Source organism: Neltuma alba, unplaced genomic scaffold, assembly GCF_004799145.2.
Source record: "Neltuma alba isolate B1F8T4 unplaced genomic scaffold, ASM479914v2 tig00011496_pilon, whole genome shotgun sequence".
NCBI lineage: Eukaryota > Viridiplantae > Streptophyta > Magnoliopsida > Fabales > Fabaceae > Neltuma > Neltuma alba.
This window is the reverse complement of record NW_021636164.1, coordinates 61,216-85,821: the sequence shown is the minus strand read 5'-3', so window position 1 is coordinate 85,821 and position 24,606 is coordinate 61,216. Positions and strand designations below refer to the sequence as shown.

General features: G+C 31.9%; 5 protein-coding genes across 5 annotated transcripts; 4 read left to right on the top strand and 1 right to left on the bottom strand.

Annotated features, from left to right (window-relative positions):
• Positions 1-4,005: 4,005 nt before the first annotated feature.
• Positions 4,006-4,696, bottom strand: LOC114714205 (malate dehydrogenase, glyoxysomal-like). The gene is made up of 2 exons (XM_028898931.1): positions 4,544-4,696; positions 4,006-4,263 (listed from the first exon to the last, which is right to left on the bottom strand). The coding sequence occupies exons 1-2, from the start codon at positions 4,613-4,615 to the stop codon at positions 4,006-4,008; spliced, it is 330 nt and encodes a 109-aa protein (XP_028754764.1). The 5' UTR covers positions 4,616-4,696.
• Positions 4,697-9,837: 5,141 nt separating this feature from the next.
• On the top strand, positions 9,838-11,088 carry LOC114714204 (putative F-box protein At3g16210). The gene has a single exon (XM_028898930.1). It carries the CDS (start codon positions 9,838-9,840, stop codon positions 11,086-11,088), a length of 1,251 nt encoding a protein of 416 aa, XP_028754763.1.
• Positions 11,089-13,387: 2,299 nt separating this feature from the next.
• Positions 13,388-14,656, top strand: LOC114714203 (F-box/kelch-repeat protein At3g23880-like). The gene has a single exon (XM_028898928.1). It carries the CDS (start codon positions 13,388-13,390, stop codon positions 14,654-14,656), a length of 1,269 nt encoding a protein of 422 aa, XP_028754761.1.
• A 2,504-nt stretch (positions 14,657-17,160) lies between these two features.
• On the top strand, positions 17,161-18,325 carry LOC114714202 (uncharacterized). The gene is made up of 2 exons (XM_028898927.1): positions 17,161-17,836; positions 17,952-18,325. The coding sequence occupies exons 1-2, from the start codon at positions 17,161-17,163 to the stop codon at positions 18,323-18,325; spliced, it is 1,050 nt and encodes a 349-aa protein (XP_028754760.1).
• Positions 18,326-21,409: 3,084 nt separating this feature from the next.
• LOC114714201 (F-box/kelch-repeat protein At3g06240-like) lies at positions 21,410-22,309 on the top strand. Its single transcript, XM_028898926.1, has one exon. It carries the CDS (start codon positions 21,410-21,412, stop codon positions 22,307-22,309), a length of 900 nt encoding a protein of 299 aa, XP_028754759.1.
• The last annotated feature ends 2,297 nt before the right edge of the window (positions 22,310-24,606 follow it).

Below are 24,606 nucleotides of genomic sequence, written 5' to 3'. Positions count from 1 at the left end.
TTCATTTTATTATTCGTGGATTAACATCTTTTTATTTAAATATTACTCGTTTTGAAATTCTATATCAAATTTTTTGCATAATTTCAGATTCCATGGATTCTTGTTGCCCAATAAGTCATTTTATATGGAATTTACATATTAAGATCAGGATTTAGATGCAAACCAAATCTATTATTTGGATACATAAAATTTTATACGTTTATATTTGATCCCAATCCAGTCAAATCTTTTTTATTAGAATTCCTTTACAATTTCGAATACTTAATCCATCGTAATTATTTCAAATCTCAACCGGCCTCTTTTAATAAATACCCAAATATTTGGAGCAGTCACCCAAGTCGGATCTAAAAGGAAAGAGTTGGCAACCACAAGATAAGTGGAGTGGCATTTTCAATTATAGATATTGCAGTGATTCTCAATTCTCAAGCATATGCTTGCATTCTTTCGTTTTTTTTTTTCCCCTTGAAACAAAAAGTAGGGATACATTAATATACTTTAAAATGCATCTTATTATTTAAACTTCGAGAGAAATATTGTTTTCTTCCACATATATATACCCCTAAACGCTCTTTTCTTGGAATTCTTATTCCAAGTTCCCAATGGCGAGCACAGGGAAGCAGTTGTTCACCGAAGAACACTGTTGAGAGGATATCTCCAGTGACTTAGAACCATAATACGAATGCTATTGTTTTGTATATATTAGATATTAGTTCAGGTAGTTACGATTAGATGTTATAGGACTTTAAATTCTGCAGATATCTTTAGATTACACACAGTCGTAACTAATGTGGGAGGATTAATGAAGTCAGTAAATTACTTTAAAATATTTCTACAAAAAAATTACTTTAAAATATTCATACTTATTGTTTTTCTCTCAACTACTTTGTCCCTCACTTATAAATTGATATATAAGTAATTTTATCAACTTATTTTTACAACAATATAATTTCAAGTTTCAATTGTAAGTGAATGGAGACATATCTAAAAGAACTTGTACCTCTCATCTAAAACTCACACCTTTAAGCTTTTTTTCCCATTCTCTCAAGTTCTAACCTTTCTTCCAAGCGTGGCAAGGAAAAAATACACTTCTTCCAAGCATTAAAGAAGTTCGAGTTCTTGATGTTAAAATTCCAAACATACTAAGATATTGAACTATACTTTTTATTCTTTCAATGTTAATAAAAGTGCACCCAACACCTTATCTTATTTTTCCTGTGCACTTAACATTAGATTTTTTTAGTGGTATAATTTTATTCATGATTTATTAATTAAATTTGGTGTAATCTCACCCATTTTTTTAATTTTCCTGATATGATTATAATTTGGTTTCTTTGCATAAAAATTTAGGAAATTTTGGTTAAAAAATTCCTATTTGATAATTTAATTCGTTAAAATGATCTGAATGTGAATGAGTATAACCATTATATGTTAGTACAATATATCTTCGACTGTGTGTAATATATCTTTCACCGTGTGCAAATAACTTTCATATTGATGATATGTTGTGCACAACAAAAGATATATCACACTCACGGATCATAGTTACAGTTGCTCACATTCAAGTCTTTTTAGCCATTTGAAATGAAACTTTTTTGCCAATTTTTCCTAAAAATTATTATAATTTGATAAAAGAGAATTTTGAGTTAGATTAACGGTAATAGGTAAAAATACTCGTGGCTTTTTTCCTTTTTTAGTTAAGACTTTTTTGGTTAAAAAATAATGACTGTCGTTGACGAGGTGGGATTTGAGCACTACAGAATTCTTATTGATCCTCAGCTTGATGATTGTTATGGATTTGGGTTCAGTCCTCTCAATAATGATTACAAGTTAGTGAGAATTAATGAATATAATCATTATCATATTAAAGCCCTGGAAGTTTATTCATTGAATTCTGGGTCATGGAAGCAAATACACTTTGGAAACAACTTAAGGGGCATATCTACAAGATATAGATATATCACTATTAATGGAGTTATTTATGTTTTGGAAAGCTATGTGGTGCGATGAATGAGTATCTAATACTTCCAATTGACCTATCAAAGGAGGAAGTGTGTAAGTCGATACCAACGCCTCACATATACGGTTTTGCTCGTGCAAGCCTTATTGAGTATGAGAACAAACTTGCTGTGGGTGCTTGCGTTCCTGAAAATGATGGATCTTATTTGATTCATTGGTGGGTGTGAGAGGAGGAGACATGCCTATCTGAGGATGAGGACGACGACGAGGAGAGATGTGGATGGACTAAAATATATAGTAGCAGCCCTTCTCCATGGGGGACGTTAAATCCCGTGACTATTTGGATGAATGAGATTGTCTTGCTACCTTTTGATGAGTTTAAGAATGATGGTCAAACAACAATTTTATATCTGCTCAATCTCACTACTAATGAGTTTAAGAGGCTTCCCGTTAGCTCTCACTCTTCCGTTTTTGACCGAATAAGGAAAAGAAGACCTGTCTCTTACTCCAAAAGGGACATTGAGACTGTGATTTTCAATTACGTGGAAAGCTTTGTGTTAATAAATCGGCACCATTGACATTGAAGATTTTGATCCTGCATTCGAATTGCAAGTTTACTTTAATCAAACACTTCTAGTGGAAATTCATTCATAGTAGATCATATCATGATTTATTTCTAGTTTTTAAATCCTTCTTCAAAGTTATGAGTGGAATGATAATTTCTATAAACGTTGTGTTGTAATCTGTCCTTTGCAATTTCTGTTGTTTAGTGTTTTTTTAATTCTTACTATTGTTTTATAACTTTTGAGGTATTATTACTTGGTCTGGTAACATGGTAATTACAGAATTGGTCCCCAAAAAAAAAACATCGTAACTAGGGAAAACAACAGGATATGAGCACTGATTTATAATTTGGTGGCCAAAAAATAGGATTAATATATGAATTCGCGCGCATCAATTAAACGGCCTATTTTTTTTCCCCCTTTCTTTTTCTTGTTCTCCATTGATATAAGAAGATTTTGCACCATGTGGGGTAACAAAAGTGAACTAGAGATTTAGGTATATACTCCTCCGGTCCTTAATATAAGACCTATTTAACTAATTTAATTAGATTAAAAAATTTAAATAAGTTAATTATAAGAAAAGTGACACATTTTTCCTAAAACACCATAATAATATTTCTTAATACTCCTTCTCCCTCTTTTACTTGATTATGGCTGAAGGAGTATCCATAAGGGTAATTTAGAGAAAATTGATAAATATGAGAAATGGGTCTTATATTTAGGACCAAAACCAATTCAAAAATCGGGTCCTATATTAAAGATCGGAGGAGTATATTATTTTCTCAATTATAATACGATTTGCCCGGCAAGGGACTTTTACTTTACTATTTCGATTAATTAAAATATTCTAAGCTCTTTTACTTGATAGGAGTTTCATCTCATTCATTTTTCAATAAGCTATAGTCATTTCATTATATCATCAATTTTTATATGGAACATATTTAATTCCAGCATCTTCAGTCCAAAAGGGAAAAATTCCAGCATTCCACGAAAATAATCAAAAAATTACCGTAAAAACCAAATCAAATTCAAAATCTAAGCAAACAAGACTATTTTTATCTGGAAAAAATCCTAATTAAATCCGCTTGAAATATTCAAACTCATATTAAGGCCTGCACTTTTAACAAATTTCTAATTAGGCCAAGAGGCCTGATTAAGGTTTTTTCTAATATTGTTAAAAGACTAAAATGCCCTTTCATAATTTAAAACAATATTGTTTTAGGAACAAAAAATTAAACCATGAAAATTTATATTAGTTTCTATTTATAAAAAACATTTTACATTGAAAATTTTGGAAATACTAAGAGCAAAAAATTGATAATGCATAATATAATATTTTATGCTAACTCTAATATATTGATAAGAAATTTATGGGAACAAGGACTTTTCTTTTTGCAATAGGAACAAGGACCTTTTAATTACTTGATTCCAATGCTATTAGATCAACTTAATTTGGTCAAGTATACGCGCTTCATGGATCAACAATTCAGTAATGAGATTGCAAGTAGCAGCGATGTAAGAAATTTACCACAGCTCCAGTGTCCATGTGACTAACATCAGCCGTGACACCAGGGGCGTTTACAACATCGTAAAGATGAAGAACTGAAACTAGTGGGTTCATCTTCATCAGCAAAGCAAGGGGTTGGCCAATTCCCCCAGCAGCACCTAAGATAGCAACTCTGAATCCAGGGGACCCACCTTTCGCTCTGCAGTCAACTCTCTTCAGATGAACATCACCTCCTTCCTATCAAATTCAATATGCAAATAGCATATCAAATTCACATGATAACGCAACAATTTTCGAAAACGATGTTATAACGAACCATTACGATAGATTTAGATTTCGTTCTAGGCGTTGCTAAATTGAGAATTAAAGCTTCGAATTTTCTCATTTGGTTGTGTGAATTGTCCGAGTTTGAATTTCAGTCCAAATTACCAAAATCGAAAATCAATCCGAGCTTTGAAGAATAAATTACCAGAAGAGGAGACAGGAATTGAAGCCAAAAAAAAGGGGGGGAAGAAACCTGGAAATTAGGAGGCAGAAGCTGATTCGTGATTGTTGCAATGCGGCGATTGGCCTGTGCATTAGCTTCCATTTCTCTGTTCTTCCAGCGAAAATACAGACAGGGATGGGGAGTTCCGGTGTAGAAGAGCTATATATGAATTGGGCTAAATAATAATATCATGAAACAAAACAAGAATAATCATGTTCGTTTCTTTTCTGTCGATAATCTCGTCTATGGCCATGCTTGAATTTTTTGTGGAATGGGATTTTCTGATCCATTATCCTATCTATCTCATGCCTCAAATGTAAGGCTCTCAGAATTTTATCGGACAACTTCACAAAACCTATTTTGTTTCACTGATCAAGACCACCATGTCTGCTAGTGTCTTGGTTTTTTTTTTTTTTGGAAAAAATAATAAACTCATAAATCATGATAACGTTTTTCCGGATGCATCCCTCCTGTTGTTTTTTTTTTTGGCCGGGAGATCTATCTCTCCTGTTTATAACTTGATTAAAATAACTTTTTAATTTAATTTTAAACAAATTGATGAGTAGATATAATAATTTAAATCTACATTTACAAATATAAAAACTTAACAAGTCAAACTATTCCTGAGGTATAAAAAATATAGTTTTTTTTTCTCATTAGAACCCTTTAAAAAATTCACACTAATTTTTTAATAATCCTATTATCTTGATACCTTGTCTCAAAGATTAAGTCAATTATTCTTACCCAAAAAAAAAAAGATTAAGTCAATTATTAATAATATAACTTGCTTAAAATTTTAAATCCCATGCAAAGCATAAGGTCTTATATATAATCCAACTGATATCAACCATTTTTCTTAAGTCTATTTCAAGCATCATATCGTGAGTTCAAACTTTTAATACAGGATGTAATGAGTGCGTTAATTATGATAAAAAAAAAAATCCATGCAAAGGAAGGAAAAAAGAGTTTACATTAATAATAATTACATAATTATTATCATGACAAAAAATATTATCAATAGCTATGAGCGGGTGATGAATAGGGGATCCTAATAAAAAAAATTTAATTACTAAAAAATCCTAATAACAAATAAGCAGCAAAAATTAATTGTTATTTTTTATACGTGAATTTGTCGTTACATTCTCCTCCGTTGACTTTATGATAATTAAATGTCTTCTTTGGAGCTGATTGCAATTCCCCGTGAACATATGGGATCATATATTATCAAAATATGTGTGCGCCCGGAATCACTAGTATCATCAAAGGCACATACTCCTCCGGTCTTTAATATAAAATTTAATTAACTAATTTAATCATATTAAGAAAGTTAGGTAAGTTAGTTAGTTATAAGAAATATGACATATATTTCCTAAAATACTATAATTATCTTCTTTAATATCATTTCTCCTTCTTCTACTTGATTATGGTTGAGGGAATATCCATAAAAGTAATATAGAAAAAAATTAATAAATATGAGAAATATGTTTTAATTTAGAACCAAAATCAACTTAATAATTAGGTCCTATATTAAGGACTGAAGGGGTGTCTCCTTCATTCAAAAAAAGCTATCTACCTCCTTTGGGCCCGAAAGTCCAAATGAATAGGAGGGCCCATTTCTATGGTAAATGGGGCGTCTTTTGATGGTTGATGCCTTCATAGTCACAAATCACAAGCATAGAAGCGTGACATAGGTTTATTCTTAGGTTTTGGGCCCAACAGGCTTCTTTATTATTCCTCTATTACCTATTTATACCGATTATAAGCAGATGGTGCTAGTTCTTGTGGCAAACAAATATTCGAATTTTTATTTTAGTATCCGACAATTCCTTTGAAAATAAGTGTGATTTTGTAGGAACAAGAACCAATGAACATAATTTTGTAAGTTGAAAATGCAAAGACATGGATCAACTCACATGTTTGACAATAATATATGAGACTCTTTTTAAGTATTTTATTGTGATCGATGGCCAAAAAAAGTATTTTATTGTAATGTTTTGTTTTTTGTCGAAGAACCCCTGTACTTTGTTTACTGTAATAAATGCTTTTACCATAATAGCCTTAATTAATGCTTAGTTGATGATCCAAAGTTAAATTTGCCGAAAAGTCATTACTTAAGAACTTAAGATGCTCTAGCTCATTAAATACTCATGATTCTATCTGTAAGATACTTTTAATATATTTTATACAGATTAAGAAAAATTTTAAACTATGTTAACTCTTCATTAAAATATAATAATTTTTTAACTTTACCCCTATTTTATTTAATACTCCCTCCGTTCCTTATTATAAGAGACAAATAATCGAAGTACGTTGATCAAAAAAATAGTTAAAATTAGTTAAGAACAATTAATGTGTAAAAAATATAATTTTTTTTTCCAAAAATGCCCTCATTAATAAGGAGAGAGAGCATGAGAGAGAACAATTAAATTATTAAAAGAAAGAGAAGTGGGAGGGAGAGAGAGTGTGAGTTGGAGATAATAAATATGGGTAAAATAGGAAATCAACACAAAAAAGTAGAGACAACTTTTAAGTGTCTCTTATATATAGGAACATGCCATAAGCATCAAATGTCTCTTATAATAAGGAACGGAGGGAGTATATACATCTTTTAAAAAAACTATTTACATTATAATAAATAAAAGATAAAATAATACATTCAGGATAAAATTTTAATTAAGTGACTTATAAATAAGAGCAAGAAAAAACTTCTATCTCTACTTTATAAATAAGACTAGAAGAGTATATACTAAGGATATTTGTTGAAGAATAAGGCAAAGAATTGACAAGATTATTAATTACCCATAACTAATTTTCTTAATTCTTGTAAATTAGTTAAGAAAAAAAGGATTTTTACATACATACAATAGGAGAAAATGCTTGAATTCTAACATGAAAAGGCTAAAATATCCCTGGAATTAATTTTGGAAATTGCTTCTTGTACCTTCCAGTTCCGTTGGCTGTAATTCAAATGGAGTAGCAATTAATATTAATTTTTTGAGAGGACCCTTGCTTGTCGGCGCAGAGCCTCTCTATTGCAAATCCTATCCATTTAACCTCCATTTATATAAAACTCAGCGTTTTATAATTTAAATAGTATTGCAATCATGCCATGAACAAAAAAGGTAAAAAAATCAATCAACCATTTAAAAAAAAGGGTCTTCTTCCTCTTCGGATGAAAAACTTCCAAAGACTCACCCCCTTCAAATTCTTTTTCCTGAGGTTCAAACTGAAAGTCCACTAGCTTCTGCAACATCCAGTTTCCAAAACAATGCTTGTCAATCTCAGGAGAAGCTTGTGTTTGTGTAATGGAGGAAATGACGTCACTGTAATGAGAAGCCTCTTCCTTTTTTTCCCCCCAAATGGTTGATTGTGTTTTTTTTTTTTTTTGCCTTTATTTAAGATAAAATCGGAACCCCAAAAAACGCAGTCACTGTTTTAGGTGGGGGGGGGGGAATACAAGAAGCTGATTGGTGGAAAGAAAGAAACAACCTTGTTTTGGGTTAGTGGAGAGAATTGCTCAATGTAGAGGTTCCACACTACTTGTTAGAAGGGTTATTTGTTAACTGTTGCCGGTTAAAAAGAATTAGTCTCAAGTCCAATAATAATAATTTTTTGAAATTTATTTAGTAATTAATTAGTATCTTAATTAGTTAAATGAGTATGGTTCAATAGTCAACATTGGCAGCTGCTTTCTAAACGTGATGACCCATTGGTTATAAAATTTTATATTTTGTTTGTCTCTACTAGTGACAGTCTTCATCTTAATTAATTTTATATATGAGTGACATAAGTTTGAATATATATATATATATATATCGTGATTTATAACCCCTGCTCTTTGCAATGTGGCTAATGTATGCCGCTGGCATGAACTACAATAATACTTTATGTTAATTCTTCTTTTTGTTGCTTTGATGGGATATGTTTATTAATATTGTACATGATGCAATCTTTCTTACTAACCCATTAGCAAATTTAAATTTTCTTTATTTTGGACTCCAACATCTTGTAATCAAACCATGATTTGGATTGTTTTAATAATATTCCTCCAGTCCTAAATATAAAAACCATTTTTGTAGTATAATTTACACTATAAAAATGGGTCTTATATTTAGGACCGAAAGAGTATATTATTTTGGCAAAATTATATTACCAAAAATTTTCCTTAAAGCTTTTCTGAACGTAAGGTTGCGAGTTCGATTTCTCTGTGTAGAGTATGATGAGTGTGTTCTATTATATTAATTACAATTATTATTATGTTTCATCTGTTTTTTTTTATCATTATTTTCTCTATATTTGTTTAATTAACAAACAAGATATTTGATGTACATATGATTAGCTACATCTTTTAACAACATTAAAAAATTCTTAATAAGGCCCCTTGGCCTAATTAGGGATTTGTTAATAGTGTATGCCTTAATTTAAATTTTGATATTTCAATCAGATTTAATTAACTGGGATTCTCAGATAGTCCCTCACAACGTTGCAAACCCTCAGAATGTTGGCATGTTACGAATCAAGATTCGATATTTAGTGCCCGTTCCTGTCTTGAATAAGAAAATGTTATGAAACTCATTTAAAATATAGAAATTTGAGTCAGATTTTAATAAAAAGAAGTTAACTATCGTAATAAATTATGGAACAATAATTACTTAAATCAAATAAATTTCGATGGAAATCTACCAAATATAGTAATGAATTAAAATTGAATAAATAAGGAAATTATTTTTAAATTAATCAACATTTAATGACAATCAATACAGAGTAAAATCAACAGTAATATGTCAAAATAATCATGACTTTTTTCCTTTTTCCCCAATAGTTTTGACTTTTTTCCGTCAAAATAATAATGACTTTCATTGCTGGATTTAGATATTTTATATATCTTTTTTTTAAAAAAATATAATCCTCAGTTCGGTTTAGTCTATCTAGATTTTTTTATTCTCAAATTGGAAACAAACAAATGAATTAGAAATATTATAAAAAAATAATAATATTATTCTCATTTCTCATTATTATCTTTCGATCACCTCTGTTATCTTATCCCTAATATTGATTTGATTGTTTTGTTGAAATCCTCTTTGGGTAGATCCAATCAAATAGCGATGGCAAAAAGAAAAAAAATCCGATAAAACTGGCAACCCCCTTGGGGAAGGGAATGTCCCCACTTCGCATTAGCCTAGAAACCGGTACAACAAAAGCCTTCGCCTTCCCCTGCAAAAGGAGTCACACCATCACAAGTTCAGAACCCCAGTCGGAGAACAGCCTTCCGATAGCCTAATATTGACGGCAACGGACATCTCTCCCCTGATATTCTTTTTCCAATGGCGGCCACTGTGACGATGCCGGAAATGGAAGCCCAGGCAGCCTTTATTCCCAAGGACATCATGGCTAACATTTTCAAAAGACTTTCGGTAAGATCCTTAACTCGCCTTCGATGTGTGTGCACACATTGGAAAAATCTGATAAATGATCTCATCAAGACTCCGTCTTTCATCGAAGATCACTTCAACTGTTCTCGCTGTCGAAAGCCTTTGCTTCTCCTTGAACAGTACCATCGCAGATTCCGAGGTATCAGCCTCAGAGTGCTGGATTGCGATATGCGAGTCCAAAAAGTTCAAAAATTGCCTTCTACTCATTCTCTTTATGATTTTAAGGTCTTGGGTTCCAGCAATGGCTTGGTCTGTGTTAAAATTGAGAATGGTATAAATCCTCATCCCATTTTGATATGGAATCCCGTGACTAGAGACATCAGAGAGGTGCGCCCCAGAACTATTGTTCATTCTGACCTCATTGCCGAGGTAGGATTAGAGTTGTACAGAACTCACATTGATCCTCGTGAGCTTGATGACATTTATGGATTTGGGTTCAGTCCTCTTGATAATGATTACAAGATAGTGAGAATCAATGAACATAATCATTATGATATCAAAGCCGTGGAAGTTTATTCATTGAATTGCGGGTCATGGAAGCACATAGACGTGGGAGACGACCTTGATGGCATATCAACATTATATAGATATATTACTATTAATGGAGTTATGTTTTGGCAGGTTATGTGGTGCGAAGATGAGTATCTAATACTTCCGATTGACCTGTCAAAGGGGGAAGTGCGTAAGTTGATACCAATGCCTGACATAGGCGGTTTTCGTCGTACAAGCCTTATTGAGTATGAGAACAAACTTGCTGTGGTTGCTTGCGTCGTTGAAGAAGATCATGTATCTATTCTGACTCATTTGTGGGTGATGGAGGAGAACGGCAGGAGATATGGATGGACTAAAATATATACTAGCGGACTTTCTCCATGGGGGACGTTAGATCCCGTGACTATTTGGATGAATGAGATTGTCTTGCTCCCTTTTCATGAGATTGAGAATGATGGACATGAAACAATTTTATATCTGCTCGATCTCACTGCTAATGAGTTTAAGAGGCTTCCCGTTAGATCTCACTCTTCCAATTTTGACCCAGCAAGGAAAAGAAGACCTCCCTCTTGGATCAAAAGAGATATAGATACTGAGATTTTCAATTACGTGGAAAGCTTTGTATTGGTAAATCGGCATCATTACAATTGAAGAATTTTGATCCTTCATTCAAATTGCAAGTTTACTTTAATCAAACACTTTGAGTTTTAGTGGAAATTCAGGTCATAATTTGTTTATAATTGTTAAATCCTTCTTCAAAGTTATGAGTGGAATAATCATTTAGATAAACTTTGTGTTTCAATCTCACTATTGATCAGTGTAAGACGTTTCCTATAAGATCATATTATCATAACAGAATCAATTTTGAAATTTTCAATGACGTGGAAGTTGGCAATATCAACATCGAAAAAGTTTGATCCTGAATCATAATTGTCAAATTGCAAGTTTACTTGGCTTGTTTCAAGCGCCGGTGGAAATTTAATGAATCCATAATAGCTTATGTCATTTTATGCGTCGTACCGTAAAAACCTTCTTGCAAAGTTATGTGGAATATGATTTACATAACCTTGATTTGATAATATGTTTTATTCTGTAATTTCTTTGATATTCACTGTCACTTAATTCTTACTGTTATTTTAAGGTTTGAGATATTAATTCATTAGTTAATACATTGCACTACTTAGCTGCCCTCTAAATTATATTTTTATTTACTCATGCCTAGTTGAGTATTTGTTTCCTTTTCATGTTAATAATTAACAGATGTTCTCCACTGTGCACGAGTCAAATGTAGTACTGGGCACTTTATTGAACATATCTATCTAAATTTTAATGACAATTATGTCTCTTCAATATTTGTAACTGAAGATTTTATTCATCTTAAATAGTCATTAAACAAATTAATCATGATTTGAAACTGCTCATTTAATTATGAATTAATGCTCATTAAGTGTGTTTAAATATGCCTAATGGTATTGTGATCCGTAGTCTATTAAAAAGGCATGAAATCGAAGTTCAAAGTAGAATGCCGTGCTCTAAGCTTTCGGGCAACTTTCTTCCCTCCTTTGGTGTTCTACTTTACTGAGTTCTTTTAGGGGGAACATATGAAAATTTATTTATCTCTCCATTTAAACACCAATTGACATATTATTTTATGATTTTTCTCATTTAATTTAATATATTCAAATTCCAATTAAGATATTATCAAAATTTAAAATTAATTATTAATTTCTTCATTTGAGCTTCTATTAAAATCTCATTTAATAATAATGCTCCTCATTTAATTCAATAAACCCAAATCCCAATCAAAATATTATTTAGATCTTATTATTAATTAAATATATTCAGATTTTATAATATCATATCCGAACCGCTTTAAGTGAGTCAGGTATTACAAGTTTTTAAGAATATAATTGATGATTGATGATTGATTGATTAATTGATTTGAATGAATAAAAAAACACATTTCTATTAAAAAAAAGTAAATCTTGAGTTATCTTAAATAATGCAATTTATTAGAATTTAAAATTTAATCAAATATTTTAGTCCGTGCATCGCACAGAAGCATAAATTTCTAGTTTACTGACTAAACTTCTATTTTTTTGTATGTGAAAAAAGTTAACCAACTTTTTATATTATGGATTGGAGGGAGTACTCATTTACTGCATTGATTGTTACCCTTAACTAAAATTTTTCTTATGTATGGAGACTTTATTCTTCCACGTGATACTAGGCAAAGTTTTTATAAATATTTTTAAAATTATGACACTGCTAATTTTGTTTGTGTTGTTAGTCAGCAAGAGATAAACAGAGTTCATGTTCCATCCAAGCACTCGGCCATGGCAATCACAAAATACAACCTTCATCGTCGTAGCCTTTTTCCCCCTCAGTAAAGATAAATGGCTGTAACATTTATTTATACTTTTTATTTTTTTTTCCCCAGTGACATTTTATCTTAGAGTATAATAACTTTTCTTTTATTTTATTCTAATTACACGAATTTCGCCAATATTTTGAAATTATACACTTAAGTTCAAACAGTTAATTCTATTAAAAATATTTTAAAATTTATTGAAAACCCCCCTCGGAGATCAACCCTCAAATACGGCCGATATCACTCCACACCGTCAATGTTAGTGAGGGTACGTATAAATTAGAGATATTATAAAAAGATAATAATATTATTCTCATTATTATCTTTCGATCACCTCTGTTGTCTCATCCCTAATATTGATTTCATTGTTTTGTTGAAATCCTCTTCGGGTAGATCCCATAAAATTGGAAATCGTCTTCGAGAAGGGAATCCTTCCGCTTCGCCTTATCCTAGAAACAAAAGCCTTCGCCTTCTCCTTCTCCTTCAAAAGGAGCCGCATAGAACCCTAGTCGGAGAACAACCCTCCGATACCCTAATATTGACTGCAACGGACCTCTCTCCTCTGAGATTCCTTTTCCAATGGCGGCCAATGTGACGATGCAGAGAAAGAAAGCCCCCGTAGCCTTTATTCCCAAGGATATCATGGTTAACATTTTCAAAAGACTTCCGGGAAGATCCTTAATTCGTTTTCGATGTGTATGCACAGATTGGAAAAATCTGATAAATGATCTCATCAAAACTCCGTCTTTCATCGAAGATCACTTCCACTGTTCCAGCTGTCGAAACCCTTTCCTTCTCCTTGAACAGTACCATCGCAGATTCCGAGGTATCAGCCTCAGTGTGCTGGATTGCGATAAGCGAGTCCAAAAAGTTCAAAAATTACCTTCTATTTATTCTCCTTATAATTATGAGGTCTTGGGTTCCAGCAACGGCTTGGTCTGTGTTAAAGTTGAGAATGGTATGAGTCCTCATCCCATTTTGATATGGAATCCAGCCACGAGAGACATCAGAGAGGTGCTCCCTAGAACTATTGTTCATTCTGACCTTATTGACGAGGTAGGATTTGAGTACAGAACTTATATCAATTCTCAGCTTCATGACTATTATGGATTTGGATTCAGTCCTCTTGATAGTGATTACAAGATAGTGAGAATTAATGAATTTCATCCCTATGATATTAAAGCCGTGGAAGTGTATTCATTGAATTGTGGGTCATGGAAGGAAATAGGCGTTGGAGACGACCTAAGGGGCATATCAACAGGAACTAATGCCACTATTAATGGAGTTATGTTTTGGAATGCTATGTGGCGCGATGACGAGCCTCTAATACTTCCAATTGACCTATCAAAGGAGGAAGTGTGTACAGCGATACCAATGCCTCAAATATACGGTTTTGCTCGTGCAAGCCTTATTGAGTATGAGAACAAACTTGCTGTGGTTGCTTGCGCTCAAGAAAGTGATGGATCTGATTTGATTCATCTGTGGGTGCGTAAGGAGGAGACATATCTATCCGAGGATGAGGATGAGGATGAGGACGACAAGAGACGTGGATGGACCAAAATATACATTAGCAGCCCTTCCCCATGGGGGACCTTAAATCCCTTTACTATTTGGATGAATGAGATTGTCTTCCTCCCTCTTCATGAGATTGAGAATGATGGACATGAAACAATTTTATATCTGCTCGATCTCACTGCTAATGAGTTTAAGAGGCTTCCTGTTAGATCTCACTCTTCCAATTTTGACCCAGTAAGGAAAAGAAGATCTCTCTTTTACCCCAAAAGAAACATAGATACTGGGATTTTCAATTACGTGGAAAGCTTTGTGTTAGTAAATCGGCATCATTAACATTGAAGAATTTTGATCCTGCATTCAAATTGCAATTTTACTTTAATCAAACACTTTCAGGAGAAATTCATTCGTAGTAGCCTATATCATAAGTTATTTCTAGTTGTTAAATCCTTCTTCAAAGTTATGAGTGGAATGATAATTTATTACTACTTGATTTAGTAACCTTCTACAATTTTTTCCATACTCACCGTTAATTCTTACTCAACTAAGCAAGCTTTTCTGACTTTTTTCTCTTTGTTGTGGGATTTTTGGGAAGTTAATATTGTAACTACAGAATTGATCCAGGAAACATCGTAAGTCGTAACTATGGAAAACATCGGGATGAGCACTGATTTATAAATTGGTGGCCAAAAAATAGGATCAATAAATGAATTGGCGCACATCAACTAAGCCTTTTTTTTTTTTAATTTTTTGTTTTCACTTTCTTTTTCTTGTTCTCCATTGATATAATGAGATTTTGTACCATGTGGGGTAACAAAAGTGAACTAGAGATTTAAGTACATTGTTTTCTCACTTATAATACGATTTGCCTAGAGAGGGACTTTTATTTTACTATTTCGATTAATTAAAATATTCTAAGTTCTTTTACTTTAGAGTTGTTTCATTTCATTCTTTTTTCGATAAATTATAGTCATTTCATTATATCGCCAATTTTTATATCTAACAAATTTAATTCCGCATCCTCAGTCCAAAAGGAAAAAATTCCAGCATCCCACGAAAACATTTTGTATGTTAAAACTCTATAATCTATACCACGATGATTGTGTGTCAAGTACAATAAGCTTTCTGTTTATTTAGTTTAGACTACTTTATAGGGCCGGTGAGCCTAATTTTTTTGACCTTTGTTTTTAAAAGAAAATAAAGTACATAATTATACACAAATTTAGGTTTGAAAAATTGATCGTTGAAAAATAATCCAAAAATTACCATAAAAAACAAATCAAATTCAAAATATAATTGAAAAACGACTATTTTTATTTAAGCAAATTGTGAGATGAGAATGATCTTTAATATCACATAATAAAATGTTGTGAAATTCTTTTTTTTTAAAAAGTTATATTTTAATAAAGAGAGGATAACTATGGTAATAAATTATGGAACACGAATCAATTAAATCAAATAAATTTCGGTTGAAATAATGAAACCTACCAAATATCGTAATGAATTAAAACCGAATAAATAAGGAAATTACTTTTAAATTAAGTAATATTTAATGACAATCAATACAGAGTAAAATCAACGGTAATGTGTAAAAATAATTGGGTTAATTAATTCGCAAGTCTTTATAGTTTCAACGAATTTTGAATCAGGTCCCTATTGTTTTTTTCTTTTTATTAGGTCCTTATACTTTTACTCTTTTTTAATTAGGTCCTTGTATTTATTTTTCTTTTAATTAAGCCCTTATAATTCACTAAATTTTTAATCAGGTCCATGTAGTTTTAAATTTTATTTATTAATTAAATATAAGCTTAATTAAATAGATTAATACTTAAATATAAAATATTAATAATTAAATTAAATTAATAATTATGTAATAAAAAAGTAATAGAATTAATTAATTCAGGAAAATTTTTTAGAACAATTAATTTTTTTGCTGAAAAAATTAAAATCATTATAATAATTCAATATCTTTAGGATATTATTGTTTATAAACTAATATTAAATAATATACACTACCTTATGTTTATATAATAGTACTATTAGAATTTATAAAATAAAGAATAAAAAATTCAGGGACTTAATTAAAAATAAGGTGAACTTGTAAGGACTTGATAGAAAGAAAAATAAATACAAGGACCTAATTAAAAATAGGTAAAAGTATAAGGACCCGATAAAAAGAAAAAAAACTATAAGGATCTGATTCAAAATTAGTTGAAACTATAAGGAGTTGTGGATTAATTATCCCAAAATAATCATGACTTTCTTCATTTTCCCCCAATAGTTTTGACTTTTTCCGTCAAAATAATAATTACTTTCATTTTTGGATTTAGCTATTTTACATGCATTTTTAAGAAATATATATATAATCCTCGATTCTGTTATGAAATTAACTAACAATGAAAGTAGATTGGAGAAGAGAAGTAGACAAGAAAATGAGAGAATGATATTGTATTCCTTCACTTACTTTACTTGCATCACAATATAATGGCATGCCCTATTTGTAAGCATAGTCTTATATATAGGTTACAATTTTCCTTAAATGACAAATAATGGATAATCAATCCCATAAATATGAATGGAGTTGGGTTACAAGAGTGAATGGATAGTGGAGGAATAATGAATAGTGGAGAAGTAATGGATGGTGGAAGAAGTGGAAGTTACTTGGAGAAGATGAAGAGGAAGGGATATATAGACATCCACGTAATATTCATAACAGATTCAGTTTAGTCTATTTGGATTTTTTTATTCTCAAACTGGAAATAAACAAATAAATTAGAACAACCTTCCGATGCCCTATTGTTGCCTGCAACAGACTTCTTTCCTCTGAGATTCCTTTTCTAATGGCGGCCACTGTGAAGATAACGGAAACGGAAGCCCACGTAGGCTTCATCCCCAGGGATATCATGGCTAACATTTTCAAAAGACTTTCGGTAAGATCCTTAACTCGCCTTCGATGTGTGTGCACACATTGGAAAAATCTGATAAATGATCTCATCAAGACTCCGTCTTTCATCGAAGATCACTTCAACTGTTCTCGCTGTCGAAAGCCTTTGCTTCTCCTTGAACAGTACCATCGCAGATTCCGAGGTATCAGCCTCAGAGTGCTGGATTGCGATATGCGAGTCCAAAAAGTTCAAAAATTGCCTTCTACTCATTCTCTTTATGATTTTAAGGTCTTGGGTTCCAGCAATGGTTTGGTCTGTGTTAAAATTGAGAATGGTATAAATCCTCATCCCATTTTGATATGGAATCCCGTGACTAGAGACATCAGAGAGGTGCGCCCCAGAACTATTGTTCATTCTGACCTCATTGCCGAGGTAGGATTAGAGTTCTACAGAACTCACACTGATCCTCGTGAGCTTGATGACCGTTATGGATTTGGGTTCAGTCCTCTTGATAATGATTACAAGATAGTGAGAATCAATGAACATAATCATTATGATATCAAAGCCGTGGAAGTTTATTCATTGAATTGCGGGTCATGGAAGCACATAGACGTGGGAGACGACCTAGATGGCATATCAACATTATATAGATCCTCACCCCATTTTGATATGGAATCCAGCGACTAGAGACATCAGAGATGTGCGCCCCGGAACTATTGTTCATTCTGACCTTATTGCCGAGGTAGGATTAGAGTTCTACAGAACTCACATTGATCCTCGTGAGCTTGATGACCATTATGGATTTGGGTTCAGTCCTCTTGATAATGATTACAAGATAGTGAGAATTAATGAATATAATCATTATCATATCAAAGCCGTGGAAGTTTATTCATTGAATTGCGGGTCATGGAAGCACATAGACGTTGGAGACGACCTAAGGGGCATATCAACAAGTGCTACATATATCACTATTAATGGAGTTATGTTTTGGGATTTTACGTGGTGCGACGACGAGGATCTAATACTTCCAATTGACCTATTAAAGAAGGGAGTGTGTGAGTTCATACCATTGCCTCGCATATACGGTGGTTTTCGTCGTGCAAGCCTTATTGAGTATTAGAACAAACTTGCTGTGGTTGCTTGCGTTGAAGAAAATGATGGATCTTCTCTGATTCATTTGTGGGTGTGGGAGGAGGATACATGCCTATCTGAGGACGAGGACGAGGAGAGAGGGGGATGGACTAAAATATATACTAGTAGCCCTTCTACATGGGGGACCTTAGATCCCGTGACTATTTGGATGAATGAGATTGTCTTGCTACCTTTTGATGAGATTGAGAATGATGGACGTCAAACAACAATTTTATATCTGCTCAATCTCACTACTAATGAGTTTAAGAGGCTTTCTGTGAGATCTCACTCTTCCAATTTTGAACCAATAAGGAAAAGAAGACATGTCTCTTACCCCGAAAGAGACACTGGGACTAAGATTTTCAATTACGTGGACAGCTTTGTATTAGTAAATCGGCATCATTAACATTGAAGAATTTTGATCCTGCATTCAAATTTCAAGTTTACGTTAATCAAACACTTTTAGAGTTTTAGTGTAAATTCATTCGTTGAAGCTCTATATCATAATTTATTTATAGTTGTTAAATCCTTCTTCAAAGTCATGAGTGGAATGATTATCTATATAAGCTTTGTGTTGTAATCTGTCTTTTGCAATTTCTGTTCTTTCTTTTTTCCGAATTCTGACTATTGTTTCATAACCTTTGAGGTATTATTACTTGATTTCGTAACCGTCTTCTACAATTTCTTCGATATTTTCCGTTAATCAATTCTTACTCAACTAAGCAAGCTTTTCTGACTTTTTTTTGGGGGGGGGGGATTGTGAGTACAGCCCAAAAATTGGGAAAAAAATATCGTAACTATGGAAAACGAAAGGGTGAGGACTGATTTATAAATCAGGAACCTTAATGTTCACTATATTGTAATCATTATCAACTTGACCGAAGCCATATCCTGAATATAATCAAGCTCAAAATTAATACTCCTCCGGTCCTTAATATAGGACCCAATTTTTGAGTTAGTTTTGGTCCTAAATATAACTCCGGAACACGCCTTTTCTAACCTCTCTAAGCATTGAGTTCCATAATAAAAGGGGAATATGATATCTACGGTTCTCATATAATTTCAAGTTCGAAATCTGCATTTCTCCACCAACAATCCATCACCTTCATTTGCTTCTTTGTTTCCTCCTTTTCGATTCTTTCCTTTTCTATAGTTTCGTTTCTCCGAATCAAATATGCGCGGTGAGAGAGAAGAGGGAGCTGTCATCAATCATCATGTTACCCCACAAAATAGATCTCTAGCTCACTTTTGTTACCCCATAAAACCTCTGGTTCAGAACCTTTTTTCTTCCCTTTCCATCCTCTTTTCTCTTTTTCTTTTTTTAACCATTGGATTAATATATTTTAACGGTTTAGATTTATATTTTTGTAAACTATTTATAAAAAAATTTTAAAAACATTTAGTGCATTTGCAAACCACTAGAATTAAATTTTAATATAGTTTGTAATTTATTATTTATTTATTCTTATAATTTAATATTTTAATAATAATTTTTAAAAAAATTTAAATCTGAATTGTTAAAATATTATTCCAATGGTTAAAAAAGGAAGAGGAGGGAAGAGGATGAGAAGGGAAGATGAGAGGTTCCAAACCACAAAATCTCATATATTAATCCTATGTTTAAGCTGTCAATTATAAATACTACTCATTCGGTCATAAATGTAAGACCCTTATACTAGTGTGTATAAGGGTCTTATATTTAGGACCGGAGATGAAGTATTTAATTGATATGCGCCATTCATATATTCATCCTATTTTTTAGCCTCACCCTGTCTTTTAGATTAATTTAATTGATATGGCGGATTGAGCCTAATTTTGTTTGCGTTTGTTTTTAAGAATAACCCGAGTAGACATAAACTATACAGAAATCTAATAGAAAAATTCATCAACCTGAAAAATAATCTAAAAATTACGATAAGAATGGCCTTTAATATCTAAAAATTCAAAATCCAATTAAAAAATTATTTTTTATTTAAGCAGGATGTGAGATGAGAACGGCCTTTAATATCTAAAAACTAATTACTGCCAGATTCTGATTTAGAAAATGTTATCTTGAATTAGATCTTAATAAAAAAATTAAATATGATAATAAATTATGGGACCTAATTAAGTAAAACCTGTTGAAATCTCAAATATCAAAATGAATTAAAATTGAATAAATAAAATTAATCAATATTTAACTAGAAGATATTTAATGAAAATCATTTGAGAGTAAGAATCCGCGGCAATAATGCCAAATAACCATGATTAGATCATTAGAGTTTGAGAATCTTGAATCAGATTTTAATTAAAAATAAATAAAACATGGTAGTGTAGTATGGAATTATAATCACGTTCTAAATAAAATTCGATTGAAATCCAAAAGATCAACATGAATTAAGTTGAATAAATAAGGGGAATCACTTTAAAATAAATCAACATCAATATTTAATTAAAAAGTCATTTAATGAGAATCAAATTTAGAGGTGAGAATCGGCAGTGATAACCCCAAATAACCATGACTTTTATAAACATTTAGATTTAGATACATATTTTATAGTTTATCTCTTTTAAGGAAAAAAAAAACTTTTTAAGTTCAATTTCTTACGTTTGCACTTTTTATTTTTATTATTTTACCCCGGTAACATTTTATCTTAGAGTATAATAAATTTCCTCATATTCTGTTCTAATTAGTACTTACGTGAATCTCGCCTTTATTTTGAAATTATACATTTAAGTTCAAACACTTAATTCTATTAAGAGAAATTTTTTAAAATATTTTAAAAGATCAACCCTCAAATAACGCCGATATCACTACTCGCCGTCAACCTCAGATTCCTTCTCCAATTTATGGGGGAGCATCATGAAAGTAATGGAAGACCACATACCTTTTGTTCCCTGAGACATCATACTTAACATTCTCAAAAGACTTCCGGTGAAATCCTTAATCCGATTTCAATGTGTGTGCAAAGATTGGAAAAATCTCATCAAAACTCCGTTTTTCATCCAAGACCACCTCCATCACTCCAGTCATCAAAACCCTTTGCTTCTACTCAAATGGCTCGGAGATTTGCGCATCGTGGATCGTCACAACATGCAAGTCCCTCAGATTCAAATATCACCTTTGGTCGATTCCTGTTTTGATCTTGTGATCGTGGGTTCCAGCAATGGCTTGCTCTGTGTTCAAGTGGTTGATAATTTGGTAAAAACAGTTCTTCCATGGAAGACAAAGGAAAATGGTATAGTTCCCCCTACCCTTTTATTATGGAATCCAGCTACTAGACACTTCAGAAAGTTGCCCTTAAATATTAAGGATTTTAATAGTGCTTACCGTCAAGGATTTGGGTTCAGTCCCATCGACAATGATTACAAAATAGTGAGAATTTATGTTTGTGGACCTTGTTTTGCAGCTAATCCAGCGCAAATTTATTCATTAAAAGCTGGGTCATGGAAGGAAGTAGAATTTGAGAACTTAGAGGGCATAAAAATTAGTAAATGGGAAAATGTCGCTGTTAATGGTGTTATGTATTTCTCTGGTAGAGACCCGTCGACTCCGTCTAATGATGATAATCTGGTAGTTTCAATTGACCTAACAAAGGAAGTGTGTACCTTGATACCATTGCCTGATCTAAAATATAATAGAAGTAAAAGGCTTATAGTATATGAGGACAAACTTGCTGTGGTTGCTGTCATTCTTCATGGATCTTATATTGTTCATTTGTGGGTGATGGAGGAGGACATATGTGCATATAGGGGAAGATGGATTTGGACTAAAAAATATACTAGCAGCTCATGTCCACGCATCTTACATCCAATGACTATTTGGAGGAATGAGATTGTCTTCTGTACCATGGGGGATGATGTTTACACACTCAATCTCACAACTAATGAGTTTAACACATTTGTTGTTAAATGTGGCTGTATCATATATGATAGTTGTACTCACGTGGAAAGCCTTATGTCCGTTGGCAACATCAGTAATAAAGAATCTTAATCCTAAAAGATTTTTTTTGTGTTTAAATAAATCCATTATGTATCTATGTTTGTTGAGTCTTTTTGGTGATAAATCATGCAGAATGATGAATGTAGGTGCAAAAACTACCAGATGTTACTAACTAGCTCTCTATCTGTGTCGACCTATCTATGAACTATGATATTAGGTTAATTGTTTAATTAGATTTCTTCTTATAGGTTGCTGGTGTATGGTTTTTCTTAGGATTTGTTGTTTTATACAGTATATACCACTGGTTTCATTATATGGGATTACGCACACCTAGGAAAAGTAAGGGAAGCAAATTTTCATTAGTGCTTCTTGTTCTTGATTTCATTTCTAATTCGAGTCAGTTTTGTAGAATTAGTTTTCCACGCCTCGCAAGCTAAAGTGTGTTTTCTTTGCGTGGTGCTTAATTACGAGGTTCACAATGTATATATGGAGTCTCTAGTATGTGCTGCTTCCAATCATGCCCCAGGAGAAGCCCCAGTATATACAACTTATTTTCTTAAAACGCTCTTATTTATGGAGAAGATAAGTGGAAGAGAGAGTAAGTAAAAAGAGAAATAAGAGAGACATAATAATTAGTTAGGAATAAAAATGAAAAAATATAGTAAATGATTAGACAAATCCAAATTAAATTGAATCTTATAAAAAAAAACCATGCCCTTTTAAAGATTTGATGTTTGTATTTTAAACGAGAGTAACTTTTATGGGCTGTGAATCATATGTTTAACTTTGACTGTTTTTGTGTCTCCTCTAAGTTATTATTTATCTCGTAAATGTATGTTTCGTTTATCGTAATGCTAGTGATGAACTCAGAAAAGCAATATTTTTTTACAAGTTTGTACTGATTCTTAATTCGTCTGATGTTATTGCTCGCTTTTCTTGGGGTTTTTATACAAGTTTGTATTGATCATCATCATTAGATCAGCTTTAAACGGTTAAGAGTCTATATCTCACAAAATGTTATATATATATATATAATATGTTTCCATAAAAGTATACATGTGAACTATTTAGATCAAATTTTAATAATTTAAATTTATTTATATAAATTTTTGGCTAATTGATTTTCATAATTTGATTCAATTTTAATAAGAAAAAATTAATTTTTGGGTTATTCAACTTCTTTACTACTCAGTCCCTTAATTCTAGCTCAGTTGGACTCAATCCCTAATTTTTTCTTATTTAATAAATTAATCATTGTCATATATAACTTAAATGTGAGTCTTAACCTGATCATCATGGCCAACGACTTGCAGACGCGAGGCTTGATTCATGTGGATCTAACAGAAAATTTAAAAGCTGTTAATCTTAACTTTTTAATTTCTTAAATCAAAGTTTATTAAACATTTTCCTCCCGTTCTCTCCTCTCATTTTCTTTCATACAAGCCTGCGCTGCGCTTCTCATCCGTCATCCACCGTCGTCGGTTTCTTCCTGGAGCGTCTGCGCCTTCTTGACCGTTTTATTTTTCTTCTTCATTTGTTTCCGCAGTACCTTCCTTTATAAACCGCATTTAACAATTTTTTAAAATTTTCTGTTTAATCTATATGGAGCAAGCCACATCAGCAATTTTTAACCTTATCCGCGAGTCTTTTACCACATAAGATTATTAGGCGATGACTCGTTCAAGCTTGAGTTATGTTTTAAAAAAATTGAATAATTAGGTTTTAACCTAATTAAAAGTGGTATCGAATCCTAACAATTGTTAATATTTTATTGACCAGAAGCTTTTCATAATATTTTTCAATGTATATCAGTTTTATACTAATATAACGATATAACTATTTGCATTAAAAAATCTCAATTCTCTCAACTCGTTTTAATTTTAATAAATAACATATTGTTGAAACTCAGTATTAAAAAATTTGCAATTGAAATTATAATATTGAAATTTATTCAAATGAATTTATCTTTGGAATGGTACCATCAGCTTATAAAATTTACTTTTTTTATAATAATCAACTAAAAAAATTTTACGGTGAAATTTATTTTATTAACATTTTTATGATACCAAATTCATTAATTGTTACGCCAGAACAAAATTAAACAACTGTCATCTATACATCAAAATCATGCGTCTCTCCACTTAGCGCAATTTATATTAATTTTTTCCAAGTTCTTTTAAATTCTTTTTATTTTGTTAAATAAAAACTTGTGCACCTTTTAAAACGGGACTCTGTCAAATCTTAACATCGGGGTTAATTTGTGAAATTTGAAAGAAAAGTTGTAAATACATTTTTTAAATTTGAAAATTTAACTCGGACGACGATGAAAAGAACACAACAACTATCAT